General features: G+C 54.8%; 2 protein-coding genes across 2 annotated transcripts; both read left to right on the plus strand.

The window, feature by feature from the left end:
* Nucleotides 1–6,679: 6,679 nt before the first annotated feature.
* CGCS363_v013805 (uncharacterized protein) lies at nucleotides 6,680–7,668 on the plus strand (the record flags this gene model as incomplete). The annotated part of the gene is made up of 3 exons (XM_036645654.1): nucleotides 6,680–6,781; nucleotides 6,893–7,028; nucleotides 7,475–7,668. 3 exons carry the CDS (start codon nucleotides 6,680–6,682, stop codon nucleotides 7,666–7,668), a joined length of 432 nt encoding a protein of 143 aa, XP_036490077.1.
* Nucleotides 7,669–7,887: 219 nt separating this feature from the next.
* Nucleotides 7,888–8,958, plus strand: CGCS363_v013806 (uncharacterized protein; the record flags this gene model as incomplete). The annotated part of the gene is made up of 1 exon (XM_036645655.1): nucleotides 7,888–8,958. One exon carries the CDS (start codon nucleotides 7,888–7,890, stop codon nucleotides 8,956–8,958), a length of 1,071 nt encoding a protein of 356 aa, XP_036489575.1.
* Between the last annotated feature and the right edge of the window lie 10,625 nt (nucleotides 8,959–19,583).

Here is a 19,583-nt window from a genome sequence, read left to right on the forward strand (position 1 = left end):
TTCTAATGTCTAGCGGGCTTCGAGAAGGAAAGCTCCGCGATTGATGAGACTTGTTTAACATACTTTGTGTCCATTGCATTGTGAACTCGGATTCTCCTCTCTCAAGACTCACTCCCTAGGTATCCCGTTTCGCAAGAAGATTCGGTTCAATAAGAGTACTCCCTGCTACAAGGGGCCGCGTTCCAAGGCGAGGACTAACTGCATCACCCTGAATCTCCCCGCGAAGCACAGTACTTTTCCTCCCATGCAGGCGCGTGTGCCCGGGTTTCATGGTCTATCCTTGCTCTCCGGATGATCCGCAAGACGACGACGCTCGGAAGGCGTACCGGGGAGCTTGTCCTCCTCCAGTCTCCATAATGACTCTGTGAATCATCTCGCTTCCAGGTGGGCATGGTCTCGAGCTCTGATGGCCACTGCTTGTGACTTACTGATCTGGTGCGCGACCGCCAATGTCTAGCTCTAGCAGTCAGGCTGGTTCGTCGAGTGCCACCGGCAAGGCTGGCTGACCTCCTTTTGCTCACAGTCAGCCATGTCACAGGCTCGTTTCTCCCGTTCTAGACCCCCGGCGGGGATAAGGGGGAGGGACGTAACATCTTTGCGCGGCATGGTGAGATTTGGGACTTTGCGTGCGTGGGAAATATCACCAGTTCCGGGCGTCGGGGCGTCGCCAGTTTGGGAAACGTTGGAAACGGAGAGCATATCTCGCCGGTGTTTTGACAGTAATGTCAGAGCTGCGGGAGCGTTCCCCGTCTGACAACGCCCGGTGTCTGAGATATCCAGCGGAAATGCAGTACTGAGGTGTCTCTATTGATTTCGAATCATAACTGTAGGCCAGGATGTGATCATCACGTCGCGGTGAAGCCCAATCGCTTCGATCCTACGTGATGACGGTGAGAATGAAGCGGAACCATGAGGAGTCTCCCCCGAATGCTAGGATCATGGTCCGGCTGACTCAACGGCGAGGATAATCTAGACAGGTAAGCTGGGCGTTGACGTGAAGTTCAGCCTGAGGATGAAATGTTATGTTCACCGAAACTTCAGATTCAATGATGGAAAAGACCCAATCCCATGCGTGTCTTTCCTTCCTTTCCTACTTTGATGACGGCGGCATGACTTGCCTAAGGATGGATCTCGTGATGGTTGCACTGGTGAGGTAAGCTTGGCATCACTCACCAGTCGCAAGTCGCACCGCAGAAGAAGGAACTCCGGAATCCCGGTCCAATGCCGCCAACACATGATTGAAGCCTGCAAGTGCACGGCTAAGCTAAGGCTGGGATCTTCGTATTTCGACCTCTCAGATTTGAGCATAACGCTCCGATATTTACGGAGATGAAGATGACAGCCTGAGCCTCGTTAGTAATCATGGTGACGAGGGTCACGGTACAGGTAACCAACAAGCGAGTAATGCAACAACACAAATGCCCTCGAATCAGCAGCAAAGGCAGCAAAGTCGAACGTCAAAATTTCCTAGTCGTTTTCAACAGTGGAAGAGTTTGCGGTAAACGGAGCTGAGCGCTCAGAGTTCCTGAGTTCAGAACGACCGGCTTAACGACTTGGTTGGCTAGTACGTAGGAGGAGCTATCAAGCGGATGAGAGAAAGTCACAGTTGCATTCGACTTGCTAGGAGAACAAGCGGTCAGGAAAGGCTCAGGCGATATGTCCTCGCGTTCCAAGTAGTGGTGACTGGATGACCCAGGTATGAGGCAATTCGAATAACCCTGGCCAATCCTTGCAATAACCCCTCGTGGCAACGCTTTCGTCCTGGTACGGCAGCGTGTTCTCGAGCGTCAGCCAATGGATTGCTAATGACCAGGGTGCATAGGGGTTCGAAAAAACTAGTGGATGAAGGACGTAAGGCTGAGGCCCGACGAGGGGTCCCTGAAAGACCTCGCATGGTTGGGGGCTGGAAACGGGCGCGAAGTGCGGCTGGTGTTTGGTAGGTTGCATAGCGAACAGGGAGGTCGTTGGCGATGCGGTGTGAGTGGCCGGTGTAAACGCGCCCACGAGGACTGACGTCGAGTTAACCCGCTGACAGTGCCTCAGGGATGCTCGAACGGGATTGAAGTTGTGGGTGATGCATCTGGAAGATGCAGATTTCATGCATGGTACTGTGCGTGATGGCCGCTGCATCTCGAGGTTAATCGAGGGTAAGATGAGACGACAACGGCCATGATCAGCACCGGGCCAAATTCTCGCGCCCGGCCGCCGACAAGCGGTGCGGTCCTTCTGTTGTGGATCTTGGCTTCCAGGGGAGTATGAAGATGTATGCGGAATGGCATGTGCGGTGACGAAGATGTAGTGGCGGCCGGCTTTGCGTTGCATGAGCTGGTAAATGGTGGTGTACGGTACGCATACGAGATGGGTGGATGGTGGCAATGGAATCTGGAACGTCCGTATTGTTCGATGCCGCCTCAGCCCCATGTTGTGTTCCCTGCACGTCAAAAGGAGACATCTCTATATCGGGCCCAGCGTTGGTGTAGACGTACCCACTGCAGGCAATGTCGGCGCGAAGCAGAGCCGTTTTGTGTCTGGACCGATTCGTATTTTGCTGGATAGGGTTAATGGTGGTCGACACGAGGAAGCAGTCAGCTGAACAAGCGCATCGTCGATGTCGGTTCGCCTGGAATGCCTGCTGAAGCAGACTTAGTCAGGCTGGTTATTCAACGGACTCGGCCGCAACGCGCGAGCAGAATTACTGACAGTATGTCGTCAGGAGCGCCGTGTTTCTCCCGAAAAGTGCGGAGAATAAACAAGACGGACCCAGCTGTGGCGATTGCGAGATTCGTAATGGAACGAGTAAAGAAGCAGGACATGCGGTTTTCTCGCTCCCTTGCCGGTCTCGTAAACGCATCAATGAGGGGACGGCGCAAAGACTGGTACGGTCATGTTTGAGGTGAATCAATGACGGCATGAGAAATTTCCCAAAAAGACCAACGAAACCACTTAGGGCCAGTTGTTTGGATTGTTGGCGAGAAGTCCACGGTGATCCTGTCGCAAGTAGCAGGAACATAGCGAGCAGGAGCAGGAGCAAGGAGCTTCGAAGGTTCGCCGCCGGGGGGGGGGGGGGGGGGCGCGGCCGCGTCGGCTCCGTGGCTCGGCGGTCCCAATCGGAGAAGGTATGGTTTGGGGGCCGAACAGCTCGTGTTGAGGCCTTTCGGTCCGTGAGCGGAGACAGCGTCTGGAGGATAAGCCAACCATAGCGACGCAAGTTGGCTTTGGAGTCGGCGGAGACTGCTGGTCTTGTCTCTGAGCCGAAGATGGTGTAGCAGGCAGAAGAAGAAAGACACGGTTTGGCGTCATCTTAGGTTGGTGATTCGTTACCGTCTGGTCGGTGACACGGTGAAAATAGATGTTTTCCCAGTTTTCCTAGGGAGTGAGGGGCATACTGTCTGTGGCAAGCAGCAAGCGGCAAGTGATAGGTCGGCCCCTAGGATTAAAAGAGGAATGATGATTGGAGGCGGCGGGTCGGGGTTTGTGGCTGTGTCGGGTGTCTGCGGCCGCTGGACTGGCTTGTGAGATGGGGAGTGGTCGGCCGTAGGGGCAGGCAATGTATGCTGTCGATGCAAATAGAGGTGATAGTCGTAGTCGGTTGCCAGAGTCCGACGAGGTGTCGTCGGAAAAGAATGTCTTGCTGGCGATGGTGCTTTGGTTCTGGGGTACGGTAACCACGGAGGACCACCAGGAAGGGACTTCCTTGTTGCGATTCACAGATCACAACCAGTTTTGGCAAGCACGAAGGCCGCCGCGGGGGCGGTAGCGGCAGCGGCAGCGGCAGCGGCAACACACGCAAGGCAAGTCAGGTCTAGACGAGACAGGCAGGAGCATTCCCCGTTCCTCATTCCTCATGTTCCATACGGATGTCTAAGGTAGGAAGCAGATACCGTAGATGCAGGTCATCTGGGCTGAAAATACCTTACAGCGGGTGATCGTCTGCAGCTCCTTGACTCAAGATTGGACGGAGCGCATTCCATCTTGGGGTGGCCCCCTCCTAATTGGGCATCTGCACTTCACTTCTTGCTCCTTCCTGCTGCTGCTGCTGCTGCTGCTGCACCTGCCCATCAATTACCTTACCTAACCTTACCTTACCTACCTTGCGTATTCGTACCCAGGCAGGAAGGAAGGCGAGTTTGGCAAAGGGGAAGGAAGGAACGAATGGATTCGCATGGGGAAAGAACAGACCACGACTCGACCTGGGAGCCTAACGGGCAGCAAGGAAGGAGGGAAGGAGGTGAGGAGAAGGTGCACCCCAGCTGCATAGCATTCTGAGGTTTCCACTGCCGGCCTTGCGACAGCGAATGAGAGACCACTGAGGTTCGAGAGGCAGCTGAAAAAAAAAAGGACTTGATGCATCGCCAACTTGGCCCAGCCAACCAACAAGCCACTCCACCACAACCAGTCCTGGCCTCTTCTCGATCCATTGCACACCACTCCGTCTCTGGCCAGTGGCCTGGCCTGGGGCAGACTCCTTTGAACTCATCATTCGTCAATCAACCCGCAGTCACCTTTCAGACGCCTTGTCAGACGCCCTTCACCCATTCTGCTCAGCCGAGGCCGATCGTTTCCTTCCTCTGTCCATCTCGCTCCAACGACTTTGAACCTGCACCTGCACCTGCAGTACGGGGTACCTACCTTATCCACCGATCCTATCCGTACACTGACTTAGACTTCCGTATCCGCCTACCACTCGTTTCTTGGCCTCCATGTGAAGCGCGCCTTGTCGCCCACCAGACGTCAATAGCTGAAGCTCGCAGCCGCTCCGTCACCGTCTCACACACACTCGCATTACACATTTGCCAATCCCCGGTACTTGCTCATGCGCCATGTCATGCAGACTCCAGGTCGGAACCGGTCCTGAGTTCTTTGTCCGTCGCATCGCATCGCATCCTGCTTCGGCATGCCGATTTTCGGCAACCGATTGCCAGGGACGACATGTCATATCCGGCAACAACGGTAGACATGTCCAGGCCAGAAACTACTTGATCTCACCTTTCTACACACGTCTGCCACTATCTTATTCTTGCAGCCTCTTTCACATTTGCATCACGATCGCACGGGTCCTTACGGATCCAATGCTCCCAACGAGCACCATCTTGAATAGGGGGGGTACATCGATCGACACCACAGGGCTGGCTGATGAACCAATCGTTCGATGGAAAGGGCCTAGAAGAGGAACAAGCTCGCAGCCATGGCACCCGCCTCTGCGACACTAGACAAGCAAGACAAGGCAGGGATCCCAGATGGCGTGGCTGTAGGGCGGGCTCACCTCAGCTGAACCAGGTTACCAAGTAGCTCCCCCCGTTCCACTCGCCCACGCTAACTGTTTTTTGCGACAGTCCTCCAGGTCCCTGATGTCTTTTGCGCTTGCTTTTGCGACCGCTTGACGCTTGACGGGTCATCTGCTCTCGAAGCGTCCCTATCCCCCGTACAAGGACCCTAACCCCACGGCACGGCCATCAGCCGAATACAACGACAACAAAGCAAGTCACCGAGCCGCCACTGTGGACTGTGGACTGTATTCCCTACCAGGTGGATAGGTCAGCAATGTCCCAGTCCAGTTGCCCAGCTACAGCTGCCTGTCATTTGAACCACCTGCCGCGCGCGCGCGCCTTCGACTCGCGAGACACGGACTCGGATTCTGTCCATATGCGCTGGAGTTCAGCTTGCTCTGTCTGTCCACTGGGAGCCTCCGTGGCATTGGCTACCATTTGCCTTGTTGCTATTCTCCGTTGCAGCTTGCGCAGTGCTTCGTCATACTAGAGCCCGCGAAGCAGGATGCGCGTCTCTTACGGTGGATCGGCCACCGAGACTCCACGTTGCGCCGACTGACACTAGGACCAAGGCCGGGGGACCAGCCCAGCTGGTACTGTCGTCTGGAGCGGTTCCCTGTGCTGCGGTCGCCCACGTACGGTCCATTCGCAGGAACTGTGAACATCCTGTTGGGCTGAACGACAGGGATCCCCTGACGCGGTTTCGAGAGGAAAAAATCGACCCCAAATGTCGCCGTCCGTTGTCCGTCCCAACCTGCCAACAATAGCCAGCAAGAAAGAAAAAAATGAGTCCGAGCCGTTCCAATCCAAGGCGTAATCTGCGGCTGCCTGTCAAATCTATGGTCAAACACATGGAATTTCTACACCGCCTGAATTGGGGTTTCGTTTACCATCTCGTTCTCCGTCCCACTCAGAGAAGCCTGTCCTTATCAGAAGCGCGTTCGGGCGCATTACATTGCCATTACCAGGCTTGTTGGTGCTGACAGGAACTGTTCTCCAGGCCGTCCGCGCAGACGGGAAGTGTGCGGCATAGGGTTCCAACAGCGTTTCTCGACCAAACCCAGGAAGCGAGGTCAATCGCCTTCCAACTTACACCTACATGATGACCGCATCTTCAGAGTATCATGGCGTCTTCTTCGCCCGGGTCTCTTCCCCACCTTGTTCCTGCGGACGCGCCCATGGGCCACCCCATTCACGCCCGCTTCTCCAACACTGCTTCACATTGAAGCGTCTCCAGCCCTAAAGACAGCCAGTGGGAGTGGTTATCTGCACACCTCTACAACCGCCGCCTTGCAGCAAAAACAAGCATGGAAACAACAAGGCCAGCGTAGTCGCCATCGTGACTGATGACTGAACTTGGGCATCTAATGGGCCCTGACTAGCGCCATTGGCCTGCCCCGGGCTCTCGCCTAATGCTAATTTCAAAAGACAGAGAGAGGCTGACTGAGGATGAAGACGGCGCACTGAAAACGGGATTTCAGGGCTCACTTTTATTCCGCGCAAGCCAAGCCAAGGTCAGGATGCTTGCTGCCCGTCAACTCATACACACCTCCCCTTCGCCGCACACCCTCCCATGGTGGCCTCGAACCCCTTCATTTGGTCTATTATCTCATTCCTTCTGGCAGCCATTTCCCTGCCGGGCCAGATCGTGCAAGACCAACTCGGAAGCAGATGGCATCGCAACTCCATCGTGCCTCGTCTCCCGCGACATGGCGCATCGACACCATGTCTATATATATGATACAGTATCCTTCCCATTCTGTCCGCAATCCTTCCACCCCACCACAGCTCCCGTCCCCTTGACGTCTGCCACCAGCCCCGTCTCCCAATCCTCATTTATTTGTTGGATTGTCCCCGGGCACAAAGGAATCTGTCATCGTTGCTGACAGACAAACAAAGCCTTTGTAATCTAGACAGCGTTGCGCACAAAAAAAAAACGACCTGTTGTCTCATCCTCCTCCTACTGCGACCTGCATTTGCCAAGCGCGGAACCTGACCTCGACTCACTTCTCTACGCAACCCCAGGGAACTTTGGTAGCCGCTTTGTGGTAAGTCAGCCGTTTACTACAATTACTGGGTGCAACCGCTCGCCGCGACGCTGGAACCTCCATTTTCAACTTTACCCATGGGTTTCAGAGCTCGCGGCACAGACTGAGCCTCGCCCCCTAGCGCGCGGCATCCACTTCAGCACGATCAAAGACTTACACCTTTCGGCCATATAGAACCCGGCAACCCTCTCTCCCTTGCTTTCTTTTCTTCGGCCTTTTCCAACTCACCTCCCGGTCACTCGCCCTCTGAAATACCCAAAAGCAATCGGTCCAAACCGGAGCTTTACTCGGCACCTTTCCAACCCGACTTACGGCAGATGCGGCGGCCGAGGCCCACCATCCCAACCCCCTAGTCGCTTATGTCCAGCAGCGCCTTTTCATTACTCGCAAGCCACCGTTAGGTCTTGGCCTGGTCGCCGGACACACAGGCATACCCCAGACGTGCCACCACACCGCATCCCAAGCGTGCTGAGGAGGTACCTCTACCTCTACCTCAGCCAGAAGAGAGGCGACCCTCAATACGACCACCAACCAAACCTAATCACTTACCATAATCGACCCTTTAAGCAGCCATGCCTGCCGTCACGCATGCTGAGCTGGCTGTTGAGGAGCCGTTGTCGACCATCAGCTCTTACCATCTCTTCTCAGCTTCTCATATATGCGCCGGTCTCGCCATCTTGGGCCTTCTTGCCATCTTCCGCCTCGTGGTTCATGCCATGTCCAAGTCAAAATCAGGAAACGGAAATACCAGCCAGGCTCACCGAGACGGGCAAGTTGATGACGATCTAAGCCACTTGGTCAATCAGCAAAGTCTCCACCATCACTTCTTCCACGATAGGATCTGGCCCATGGAGGAGAAGTCACGTGGAGTCAGCAGTAATACCGCAACTGCGGAGGATGGGTTCAGCAGGAAAACAGGCCCATTTTCGAGCCTCTCGACGGAGAATGCGAAAGACGCAGGCGCGCGTAAGGATAATGAAGGCCGTGAGCGTACGCCGTCACCTGGCAGCATGTTCGGCCCGGGAAAGCTTTCAGGCCTTACATCAACAAGACTAATGATGTCGAGGCCGCCGCCCCCGCCTCCGCTTACGCCCCCAGAGCTATCCCCGTCTGTTTTCACGTACGATGATCGCAGGAGGAGTTTCACCGGCTTCACCTCGGAACTCGATGCATCTTTCTTTGAGCAGCCCAACCCAGACTACATATCGTCCACAGAGACAGAGACTGAGACTGAGATGGCGACGACAACGGCGACGCAAAACGTTCAGACTACGAGGTCGTCACCAACGCCTCGTAGGCGGTCTTACACCAAAACTCTACCTATTGGGATACCAGCTACCACGACGGGTCCCGCTTCTGATGGACATGGAACTGTCTTTTCTCCCTCGTCATATCCGCCAACATCACCTCTGCTTCCAGGGCCGCCGCCGATTCATGGAGAGATCCTTGAGGATGGAACCTTTCGCGAGATCAAGGTGCAAGGCGAGATCATTTCGATGCTGGACGGCAGCGGAGCCGGTTGGAAACGCCACACCAGAGTGTATGGAGGCGGTGCTTGCCTCGCATGTGCGGCATCCTGCGACGATGGTCACCACGGTGGCTTCTATGGCGAGAATGTTCTGCCAGAAGAGAGACGCTACTAGGGTCACACGCATCACCAGCTTCGGCTTCAGGTTGGACTAATATGGGTTGTCTATATGAAGAAAGTGGACATTTCCTAGGCGCGTAGAGTGATGATAGAGGACTTCAGCATCACGGTAGGAGACCAAAAATTGGGGCGGCACACAATCTCACTCGGCAGGGTCTCGTCTAGAGCATCCCGGATGCCATGATATTTTTCCTTCTTTCTCTTTTTTATCATCTATCTGGTTTACCCATCTGCCTCACGGCCACACGGGGAGTTTGGCATATCCTGTATTTCCTTGTGTAATGACCTTTTCTCGGGCAGTGGAGAGTGGAATCATGGGCATGTGGGGTGACAAAAAAGGCATCGGGCACCTGTTTTTCCTTGTTTGTTTTCGAACTCATTTCCTTGCAATCTTTACGCATAATGACGCTTATGACGATACATGTTTTTCTTTCTTTCCTTTTCTTCCCCTTTCCATAGTTTTGTGTGTCTGATAAGCCAAGGTTCCCGCTCGATGTTGGGAGCTGGGAACTAGTCTGTTGAGCAAGCAGGGATGTATGTATGTATCTCAAGTTGTTTTGAAGGCAAAGTCTGTTGGTAATCTCGTGTGTAAGTTGAGTGCGTAGTAGAGAAGAGCCTGGAGTGATGCGATGGGGGGAGTCTAGCTCCTTCTTTCTTCGCATCCGCGAACAAGCAAATCTTTGGACATTTTGCAAAGTACATCCCATGGCCGCCTAAGCTACCCTCAGTGCTTGAATGCAGTCTCAGCCCGAACCGCAGATCAGCCATCGCTCACTCGCAAGGCGACAATCTGCATCAGGATGGGATTCACGGCCTCCCGCACGCTTGGCCGCTGATGTAACGCGAATATGCCCCAAGTGGCCCGGCAGCCGAACCAAAGTCCCTTTTCCCCCCTCTCTCGCGCAAGGCAGCAGCATACGTGATGACCTCGGAGTGAGTGAGCTTTACGACTCCTTCGCCTTGGCTCGATGACGGGGTGATTCGACTCACCCCCCTCTCATAGTACAATCGTTTTGACATCTGTGACCGGCGACTGGACGAAGGTGAAAGCAGAAAAGAAAAACAGAAACAAAAATGAAGCAAAATAAACCAGAGTTGACTTCGCAAGGCTTCAATCATCGGCGGTGTCTTCAATTTCACTCGGTGAGTGATTCCAGCAGATGCTGCCGCCGTCATTGACACAAGGTGGTCTCATTCCCGACTCATGTAGACAAGGTAGCTGCTGCCGACTTGAGCTGTCGGCATCAGCAACCTCGCCAATATACCAATAGATAGCTTCAGTTCAGGTTCGGTCTCATGTTTTCATGAGACGCAACTCATGACGGCCGTGCCAGCCAGCCTCGTTGCGTTTGAGGATAAGCTTGTGATAAGAGTCACAAGCGGGAAGAAGGCTGTCATAAAACCTCGTCATCTTCGCCGCGGCGTGAGTCTCACGTTGGACCGCCCAACTGCGCTTGGCGGTGGCCTTGCTGATTTTCTCCTCCTTTCTCATTTGAAGTATATCAGATTCGGCCATGTGATGCGTGCCTCAAACTCGCGAGCGCGCTGCTCTGGTTGCCCAAGGTGTGAAACGGCGTCGCGTCGTGTCAGCTCCCTGGAGTAAATAGGTAGGATTATTCGAGGATGTGATCAATAGCGGTGAATGCTATCCACGCTGGCTCTGCCGTTCTTACTGCTTCCGCTGCCGTGCCTGCATTCTCAAGATACTAAAGCCTTTTGTTGAATGCAAGTGGAGATGCTGTTACCGCTTCTGCCAAGAACCGGACAGGTCAGAGGGTGTTTTAGAGTAGGAGGAGGATGACTGAAAGACGGCTCCTCTTCATACAAGCCATGGTGCTGACCTTTCTCACCGGTAGTCCCCGGTCCGACTTCAAAACGACCCATCACGAGAGCCAAGACGATACCGATTGCAGCGAAGGACCGTCTCCTTCGTTACGGCCCGCTCGAGGTAGTCCGCTGTGTTGGCCTGGTGTACGCTCTCAATAGAAGCATCCATTCCTTCCGCCGGGATACCAGACATGGGCCATCAGATAATCGGAGAATATTAGTTCACCCTTCTCCTTGCCTCATCCTCCATCTGCTTCACCCAGGAGCCATGCCGAATCAGGCTTGCTGTGCGAAAGACGGACGAACGCCTTCGGGACCGAGAAACCGACAAGCCCCAGGTTACTCCCAGTTGCCATTTGACGATTGTCTGCATGACTACCTCTGTCTGCCCGCGGCAGGATCGTGAAGGAGGGGATCGTCAGTTTGTTGGCATTGGCAGGGCCGCAACCGACAACACCTTCCACCGCATTCTTAGCGGGTGAGAACGAAGGATCCTTCTCCGCGCCGTAGTGTCGCAGTTGTACCTGGACTTGATGGATCATCTCCAACTCTAAAACCCCTGTCCCCCTCCTTGTGAATGATGTGGCCGTTCCACCCCCTCTATTCCCAACGATCTCACGTCATACTCGGGACATTCCAGAGAATCCTACCCTCCACCGGGCTAGAACGGTCTTGGAAGCAAGGAAAATAAGGTCTTTCGTTGTTTGTCCCTGTTCTCATGCTCTCGGGTTTCGAGTGTCCCAAGAGAGAGTATTGGTAGACGTAAGTCCTTGGGTAGACTCGGTAAAGGAATGTTAATCCTTTCCGTGCAGTTTATGAGTAGTCCACAGATGCCGTTACGGTATCCGAGACCGCTTGAGCCGCATTTCTGCGGCTCTGTGTCCAGGACATATCTCTGATTTCTGCCGATGCGAACCCAATATGCAGATGAGACGATGTCTCCGTCGTGGCTATAGAACGTGTGGGGTCTCACGCCCAAAGACATTGCCTGTCGTATTCGAACCTCAATCAAGTCAGCGGCTGCCGCAACACATCACGTTGACTGCAAGTCGGTTGGTGGTGGCGTGTAGGATCTTGATCAGCAAGCCCACTGTGGGTTTTCTGGAGAAAGGGCAAATGAGAGTGGTTGAACACGGACGAGGGAAAGGGTTGGTGAAACGAAAGGGGTGTGGGTGGACGGTCTTGTCGATTGATGGACGTGCTGGCGTCTGTCGTGCATGACAGCAGTCTTATTTGGTGAGATAAGGACAACGAGGGAACGAAGTGAGTGAGATCGTGAGGAGACTCAAGCTGTCAACGCCGCGCGCGGATGGATCCCCACGCGTGGGATGCGCCATGGTGGATGGATGGATACATGACTGCACGCATGTCAGCTGCCTTGCTGCTTACACACCCCCTTCTTCTGAGAACTTCTTCTTACTGGTAATTCGCTCTGTCTTGCGAGCTGTTTGCGTGATGTTGTCCATGTCGCTGTGTGGGTCATATTATGAGGATTCAGCGGTGAGTAGTCAGAATCTGACGAAGATACGACAAAGTCGTTGATTTTTACTGAAATCAAGGTTGAAGGCAGACTCGTGGCAGCCATAGTTCCGCAGAGACATGGAGGACGGGAGGATTCAGAACCCTGGACAGAGCGACTTACGAAGCCAGCCAGAGCCGCAGGATTCGTTTGGCAAATAGTTTTGTGGCAAGCTATTGGCTTGCTATACGATGATTTCCAAAAGCAACGATTGATTGGACAGATGACATCCGTCAGAGCACAGCTAGCGGCTGAGGTGATGGTTTGAGCTCAAGCTTCTCAGCCCTATGACACGGCCAAGCAGGGCTTGCGAAATCCTTCCGTAAAGTCTTGGCGGGAGGGGTTGATGTTGTCGTGAGACTTTGACGAGAGGTCGCATAAGCTCCACGCTACTGACCAGATGATCAATTCATGATCGATGAATCGGCCATAGCCAACATCTAACAGGGGGGAAACCTAGAAGTCTTGCCTCACTGGGTGAGCAGTAAACGATCACCCCGAGCTACCAGCGATTTGCAGGGGCTTACACGCTCGCCGCACTGCCGGCGAACGTGTAGCACTTTTCTGCATCGATAGTCAGCCTGGCATGAATGAGAATATTTATCTACCTTACCATAGGCTGTTGAACTGCTTGCCGAGGGGACTTCGGTAAGAACTTCTGAGTCTGCCGAGTCCCACTGCTGACACTCGCATACGTATAAAGCCCGCCGACGGCCCGAAGAGTTTATAACCTGCCCTTCTGCAGCTTTGCTTTTGCGATCCCCTGGAACAATCCTTCAGACGACATTTGCGTTCGTTATTTCACCGTCATCGTGTATGCCGTTTCTGGATGGGTACTAGTCTTGACAAATTCGCTTGTCGCAAGTCTGCTGAACGATCTTGCTTCAAAGTCGCCTGATAGAGTCACTCTGATGGGCAATTCGGCGATGACTTCCTGCTGACGGTCCGGAGCAAGGACATCTTTAAGTTTGGCGAACGAACGGATTCTTCGCGATCCCGGAAGGCGTCGGCTCGACCATCCAACAACGAGACCGTCAAATCCGACAACATCAGAAGATGGCCGGATGTGTGAAGATATGAGAGCAGCGAAGAAAATGCCAACTCGCCTCGGGTTGCGTCGAAATCAATATGTCATGTTCTGAGTTCAAAGGGTTAATCGCTTGTAACCAAGAGAACCTTCAAGCAATACTTGAGACGCTTGTCCCAACTTCGAACGGTGGAAGGCAGTGATGCACATCATCTCAGCGTGCGGCAAGTTAGCTTTCGATTTCAGATTGTTTCCGAGGACGACGTAGAGAAGAGGCTGATACGAGAATAGTGCAGCTTGTAAACCCGAAGAATCCCATTCTTCGGGCGAGGAAGTCGGGATATGTCTAGCGATATGCCCGGATAGATGATGGGACGAGATCCGGTTCCAGTAATTTGTCGACGCCAACATGTCGCTAATAAGTCACGGATCATCCATTTCAGTCATGACATGTCATCCAGACGTGATAAGGCTTATTCATCTATCAGCTAGCCTTAAAGCCAGCGATGAAGGCCACGACGAATGTCGAGAGACGATGCGCTTTGCTGCACCTGTTGGCCACCGTCGCGCCTGGCGATCACTGGATCCAGCCAGGTTATGCTTGATCGTGCTTGGCTTTTCGGCAGCAATCATGGGAAACGCCTCGGCTTGGCGCATCGGGAAGCACTTCTGACGATCTGTGTAGTCTTGACCAGGATCTGCTAAAGACGCCTCTCCCAGATGGGTGCGAAGAAGCTGGTTTGCAGAGATAGACCGCTATTCAGAATGGTGCTGACTGGACTGTCTAGCGCAAGTCAGAGTTGACGTCAAGGGCGCTAGCGGCTAAGTCTCCAGGCAGCTGGGCCGGGCGATCGAATGGCGAATGTAGCAGACCATTTCAGTGGTTGGAGCCACGTAGGCGATCTTCATGTTTCCCGTGAAGCACGAATCTGCGGGAGAGGTCGCGTTGTGGCGGTAGATTAAGCGCTCACAGAGAGGCTTGCAGCATGCATAGTTCCCATGTTGGAGTTGGCCGAGGTCCTGTGGCCCAGCGCTTTAGATCCCAGTCCATCTCTCCAAAATCTTCCCCGCAAGTGTGGGCGTTACCCTGCAAAGGCCGTTTCACGAGGGGATTCCTTGCAGTTCGCAAGCCGATCGACATGGAGCCAATAGGGCCACGGCCACCACTGAACAAAGCAAGCGAGTGGGAGATGCTGAATGATGGTGGATCGAGCGACATATAGATTGGATGTGTGGCTGCGAACGGGAACAGGAGGAGACGGTTTGTGGTAAGCGGTATGCCAATCATACTGGCTGGGCGGAGAGTTGGCACGCAACACAGAAGTATGGCGGAGCGTAAGGGAAAAATCTTGTGCGAGTGTGGTTACGCGCAAGACAGCTCCGAGCCTCCGGGGGTCTGAAGGATGAGACGAGCGAGGAAGACGAAAATGAGAATGGAAGGGGTCGCTTGTCTTCACCAGTCGCGTTGTTGAATGCATTTGGCGGCGTGGGCGGCCAACAAAGCCCAATAGTCTCGAGGGCCACAACCGTCAGGTCCATAGGTCCTACCAAAATTTACTCTTTTTGCCGCAAAATCGGGGCGGCCGGCGCGTCGACCTGCTGTCAACAACGTGGAAGAGAATTGCGAATTAAATGAGGGTTTAGGATTGACTGGCTGTGGCGGCTTTCGACTCGCGCGGGAGTAGCCACAAATTCTTTGTGTGCGCAATTTGAGTCTGGCAAGACGCGTCTGCGGCGTCGCGAGGCCCGTATTCCTCCAAGTTAATTAAACTAGAGGCGCGACGGAGGGGCTATAGCCGCGAGTACTAAGTTGGCGGCCGTCGTGCCGCTTTCGACTTGGGCTTCGGGCTGAACGATGCTGCCGACCCCCATGGATAAGTTGGCTTGCTTTTTTGATCTGCAGCGCGGCGGCCCATCCTCGTTGATTCTGCTCACCACGTCTCCCTTGAAGAAGGCCACCTGCCAGTGTCGGATTGTGAGGCGCTGGCATAACGAAAAGCCAGACGAACAGAGTGGGAGAATCTGAACTTTCATGTCGAGCAGTTGGGACGAAAATGCCCTCACAGCAGGCTCTCCCTCGGGACCTTCCTCGCTGACAATCACAGCCTCCCAGTGGATGCACCCCGTCGAGCCCCATTGAGAATGTCACCCCGTGTTACTCTTCAGGAGGTTTGATGCCCACATCCTGGCGGGCGCACAGAGCCGATAACGCCGTTGGAATCTTGGGACTTGGAAGGTCTCTCTTGCAGATTTGTCTCAGGTTCCTTGCCCCTTGCCGCCAACCTTGCAAGGCGTGGCTTCCCCTGGCACGCATTGCCAAAAGCAGTCAGGGCACGAGAGGCGGTGCGAGAGAAAGTCTCCGTAGAAGATCCTGGGGTGCCGGGGACACAGCTTCGTATCCATCCAGTTCCTGGGCCAGGTGTCCATCGCTCCGTCTCTTTGTCCGCCGTCGAAGGCTTGGTCCGGGCGGGACGCGGCCATTGAGTGCTCAAGCCGGTCTTCAAGGCTCACTCGGTGCGCAAACCTGTTCCGCATTGAGTGATTGATTAGGTCGCACACCATCCTTTGGGAGCTGGACTGGGAGCGATGCACGCATGTCAGGGACACATCATCCTGAGAGGATCGTCAGTTTGACTGAGGCCTCTGGACGCCGAAGCTTCCCATGCTGTTTGAACCGACCACAAGTCGACGTATGAAATGACGAGTGCAGGTGGGAAGTGGGAGAGACTTGTGTCACCAGAAGCTGCTAGTGGCGACAGCTATTCTGAGCGGCGGGGGTAGCGTGATGAACAGGAACCTCGGCAAGTGGAGGATTGGCAGTTTGCAGAGAGGCAGGGCTGATGGAAGACAAGTACCACGCTATCAGTCGAAGTGAAACAAGCCCTCTAAAGCTTCTAGATGGGAAACAGGTTAGCATTGGGTAAGTTAGGGAGATGCTGGGAGACATGCGCGAAAACAGCTGATGTCGCTTGCCCCAAATATCCTCATCCGCGACTTTATGCCGCCTCGTTTTACGGAAACGAGGGGACGGTATGGCCGGGGGATGGGTGCGAGGAAATAGAGGGAAAAGGTGTGCTAAAGTAGGGCATGGCGGTGGAGGGCAGGAAATAGCGAGCAGCAGGAGGACAGATTGCATTGGATTACCTTTCTGTGAAGAAATGATGAACCACTGTTGAGTCGGGAAGCCTTGGCAATAGGAAAGCGGCATGCGTGGAAAGTATCGTGTGTGTCGTGCGGGAGAACCCCTGGAGGAGGCCAAAGCCCTCGAGCGAAGTCAAAGCTTTGCCATGGAGATGGAGGTGCCGACGCCGCGTTGTCGGTGCCATGCCCGTCGCTCGCTTGCTGAAGTGACCTGTCGTCCAGAGTGCGGCGATGCGCCCTCTCTGCCGATGTTGGTCGACTCCATGCGCTCGTCTGGAATCGTCTTGGGGCATCAATTGTTCTCCAAGCCGCGTGCCCCAGTGGACAGGACCACGCAAGCCATGACCAGCCACATGCTTGGTGATAGCTCATGTTCGGCTATGCTCACCAGGAAATGGCCGTGGAATATCATGACAACCTCGCATTTCCCATGCCGGGGCGGAGGGCGTGAGCGGGAGGAGATAGCGTGCAGACCCCGATCGGGAGTCGCTGCCGCAGCCGTTGACCATGGCTCACATCATCGGCAGCCCCTCTGGACCCCAGATTTCGGTTCTATTGCAGTGGAAAAAGGGAGGCCTTGGCAGCGTTTGACTGAACGGTGATACTGTTACTGATTGATGAGCTGGGCTACCTCCTGACGGAATGTAGCCGCAAGCATGGCGAGTATCAGTAGTGTAGGCAGCTAGTGCGTAGTGGCTGTTGAGCGTGCTGCGTGGAAGAGGACGAACGTCTGGAAGGGGCCGATGGGGCTCTTCCCGCGGCTGTCCGTGGTTGCAAGTCGCATTTGCAGTCGCAAAGTAAGACATGATTGGTGGTTCAAGAGGTGGATTCCGTGTGGGCACGCTCCGTGTTGATCAACACCACCAGAAATAGAAAAAAGGGTTTGGGTAGGTATGGCCGATGGACATGGACGGGTGGTGGGTGTCGTAGGTACTGTACGCGACGTGCTGGAACCTTAGGTGAGGGCGTTATGCTACGGCGAAGGTGTGCCGTGTGGTCGGTATCGTAAAGATGGCCAGAAGCAGTAATGGAAGCATGTTCGATGTATCTGTGAAGTCAAAGCGAGAACGAAAGTCTGGCAGCAAGGTGCGGCCGACAAGAACGTGTGCAATGTACTGCATAGATAGTACAAAGGGTGCTGTAGGTGTAGGTAGTCGGCAAGCGGTGGGAGCCCAGCGATCTGGGTTCTGGCGAGAGTTTGGCCCCTGGAAACGGCCATACATGATGTACTTCAGGCCAAAGTATGTGGTAGAGTGCCGGCGTAAGGACAGCCGTATGAGCAGTGTGTCTGTCTCTGTGTCTGGCGAAGGTAGGGACAGTCGTCTTGCAGGTGAGGTGGAAAGTGTCACGATGAGACCGTGGTTGGGGGCGCAGGGGTTGATGCTTGCTCGTGCTCCGCGACAAGGAGTCATTCGGTCGGTCGATGGATGCAGGCCCGGTGGCAGGGCAGGAGAGAGGACAAGGACGCTGGACTCTGGAGTTTGGGGTCTGCTGGAGTCCTGTCATGGCTTGACGTCTGGGTCTCCGTCTCCGAGAGTCGTAAAGCGGGCAGTGGGCGAAGCTCAATGAGGTGAGGTGGGTGGAATTCTGTCGGAACCCCTCGTTCGTTCGCCAGATTGCCATTGAGTTGGGACGGAATGCAAAGGCGGTTTGTGTGTCTTGCCTTGGAGACGGTGGGTGTTGGGACTTGGACGTATCCGAGATAGTGCTGAAGTCTGAGTGCCGGGGAGCCCAGGGCCGTGGAGGAGAGGAATGTGGAAGTGAGGTTGAAAGTGGTGTGAGGCGAAACCAGATGCAGGAGCAGTGCGCCAGCACAGCCAGTGCAGTAACGCAACAGCAGGAGCTGGAGCTGGAGTTGGAGCAGGAGCTGGAGACTGGAGTAGATTCGCGCTTGCCATCCACCCGTCACCTGCACGCGACCTGCGCGGACTGCATGGTACCATGGGAAGGTGCTGCGTACCTCAGGAGACAGACAGGACAGGCAAGACGCACCAACAGGTGGAGGAGGGGCACACGAAGGGGCGCTACAGGCGGTGCGAATACATGCGATCGTGTGGGAGATACATTGGCTGCAAGCCTGAGAATTTGCCTTCCTGTCGAGTCACGTCTTCCAGACCAGAGGAGACGGCGCGGTGATTGGCCGATGAAGCTTCGCGCAATCACACTGACTAACTGTATCTAGCAGCAGTGTGAGTGCATCTTCAAGCACAGAGTACTGCCATAGTAGACTGGTACGCAGTCAGTACTGCCTGTACCTGATTGCAAGTGAGGAGAAGCAGAGAGAGAGAGAGTCATCCCTGGTCATACCTCGCGCTGGATCGCATTCTATGATTGGGTTTCTCGACCACAGATGTCTCCTGTGACTGTGAATGACTGTCAGTCGAGGGTTTGCATTCTCTCCAGGCTCCTGAGTGCTTCCTGTTTGGTGCAGCCAGAGACGCCAGGCATGGCTCGAAAGACGTGAGGTGCCTTGGGTTCGGATACCTTAGGTACAAGGATACATCTGACGGCGGCCAAGTGGGGCCAGCCGATGGACCCCTGTCTGCCACCTCTCTTTTTTCTCTCCTGGCGCTCCCATTGGCCGAGTTTGTCGCCGCTGGTTCAACCGTCACCAATGACTGGTCAGGCTCGCTTCGGGTTGGCACCCAAGGAAGGGAACCCGTTGTGGTGCATGCACTTGCCTGGCAGGACCTGGGCCCTGTCTGGCCCTGGCCCCTCTCCTCCTCTGGCCAGTCCGATCTCCACTCCTTTTTGCGCTCCCCTGAGTGTGGATGATGGATGGTGGATGGTGCCTGCCCGCTTTCTCCTGGTCCTGGCACATCCCCGTCACGCCCGTCCGCCCTCCTGCCCTGTCCAGTCCTGTCTTTCCTGGGTGCCTTGGTGGGTGCTGGTCCGTTCGTTCTTTCCTTCCAGGCTTCCTGCTGCTCCTGCTCCTGCTCCAGCTGCTGCCACCTTCCCGCTGCTGCTGCTGCTGCTGCTGGCTGCCACCTGCCCTGTCCTGCCCGTCTTCCTGTCCCGGCGTGTCCTGTCCTGTCCTGCACCTGCTGCACTCACTGAGGTACAGAGCAGGTACCTTACCTGACTGACTGGCTCTGGGCTGCTCCTG

The sequence above is a fragment of the Colletotrichum siamense genome (genome assembly GCF_013390195.1).
Source record: "Colletotrichum siamense strain Cg363 chromosome Unknown KSG_Cg363_contig09, whole genome shotgun sequence".
NCBI lineage: Eukaryota > Fungi > Ascomycota > Sordariomycetes > Glomerellales > Glomerellaceae > Colletotrichum > Colletotrichum siamense.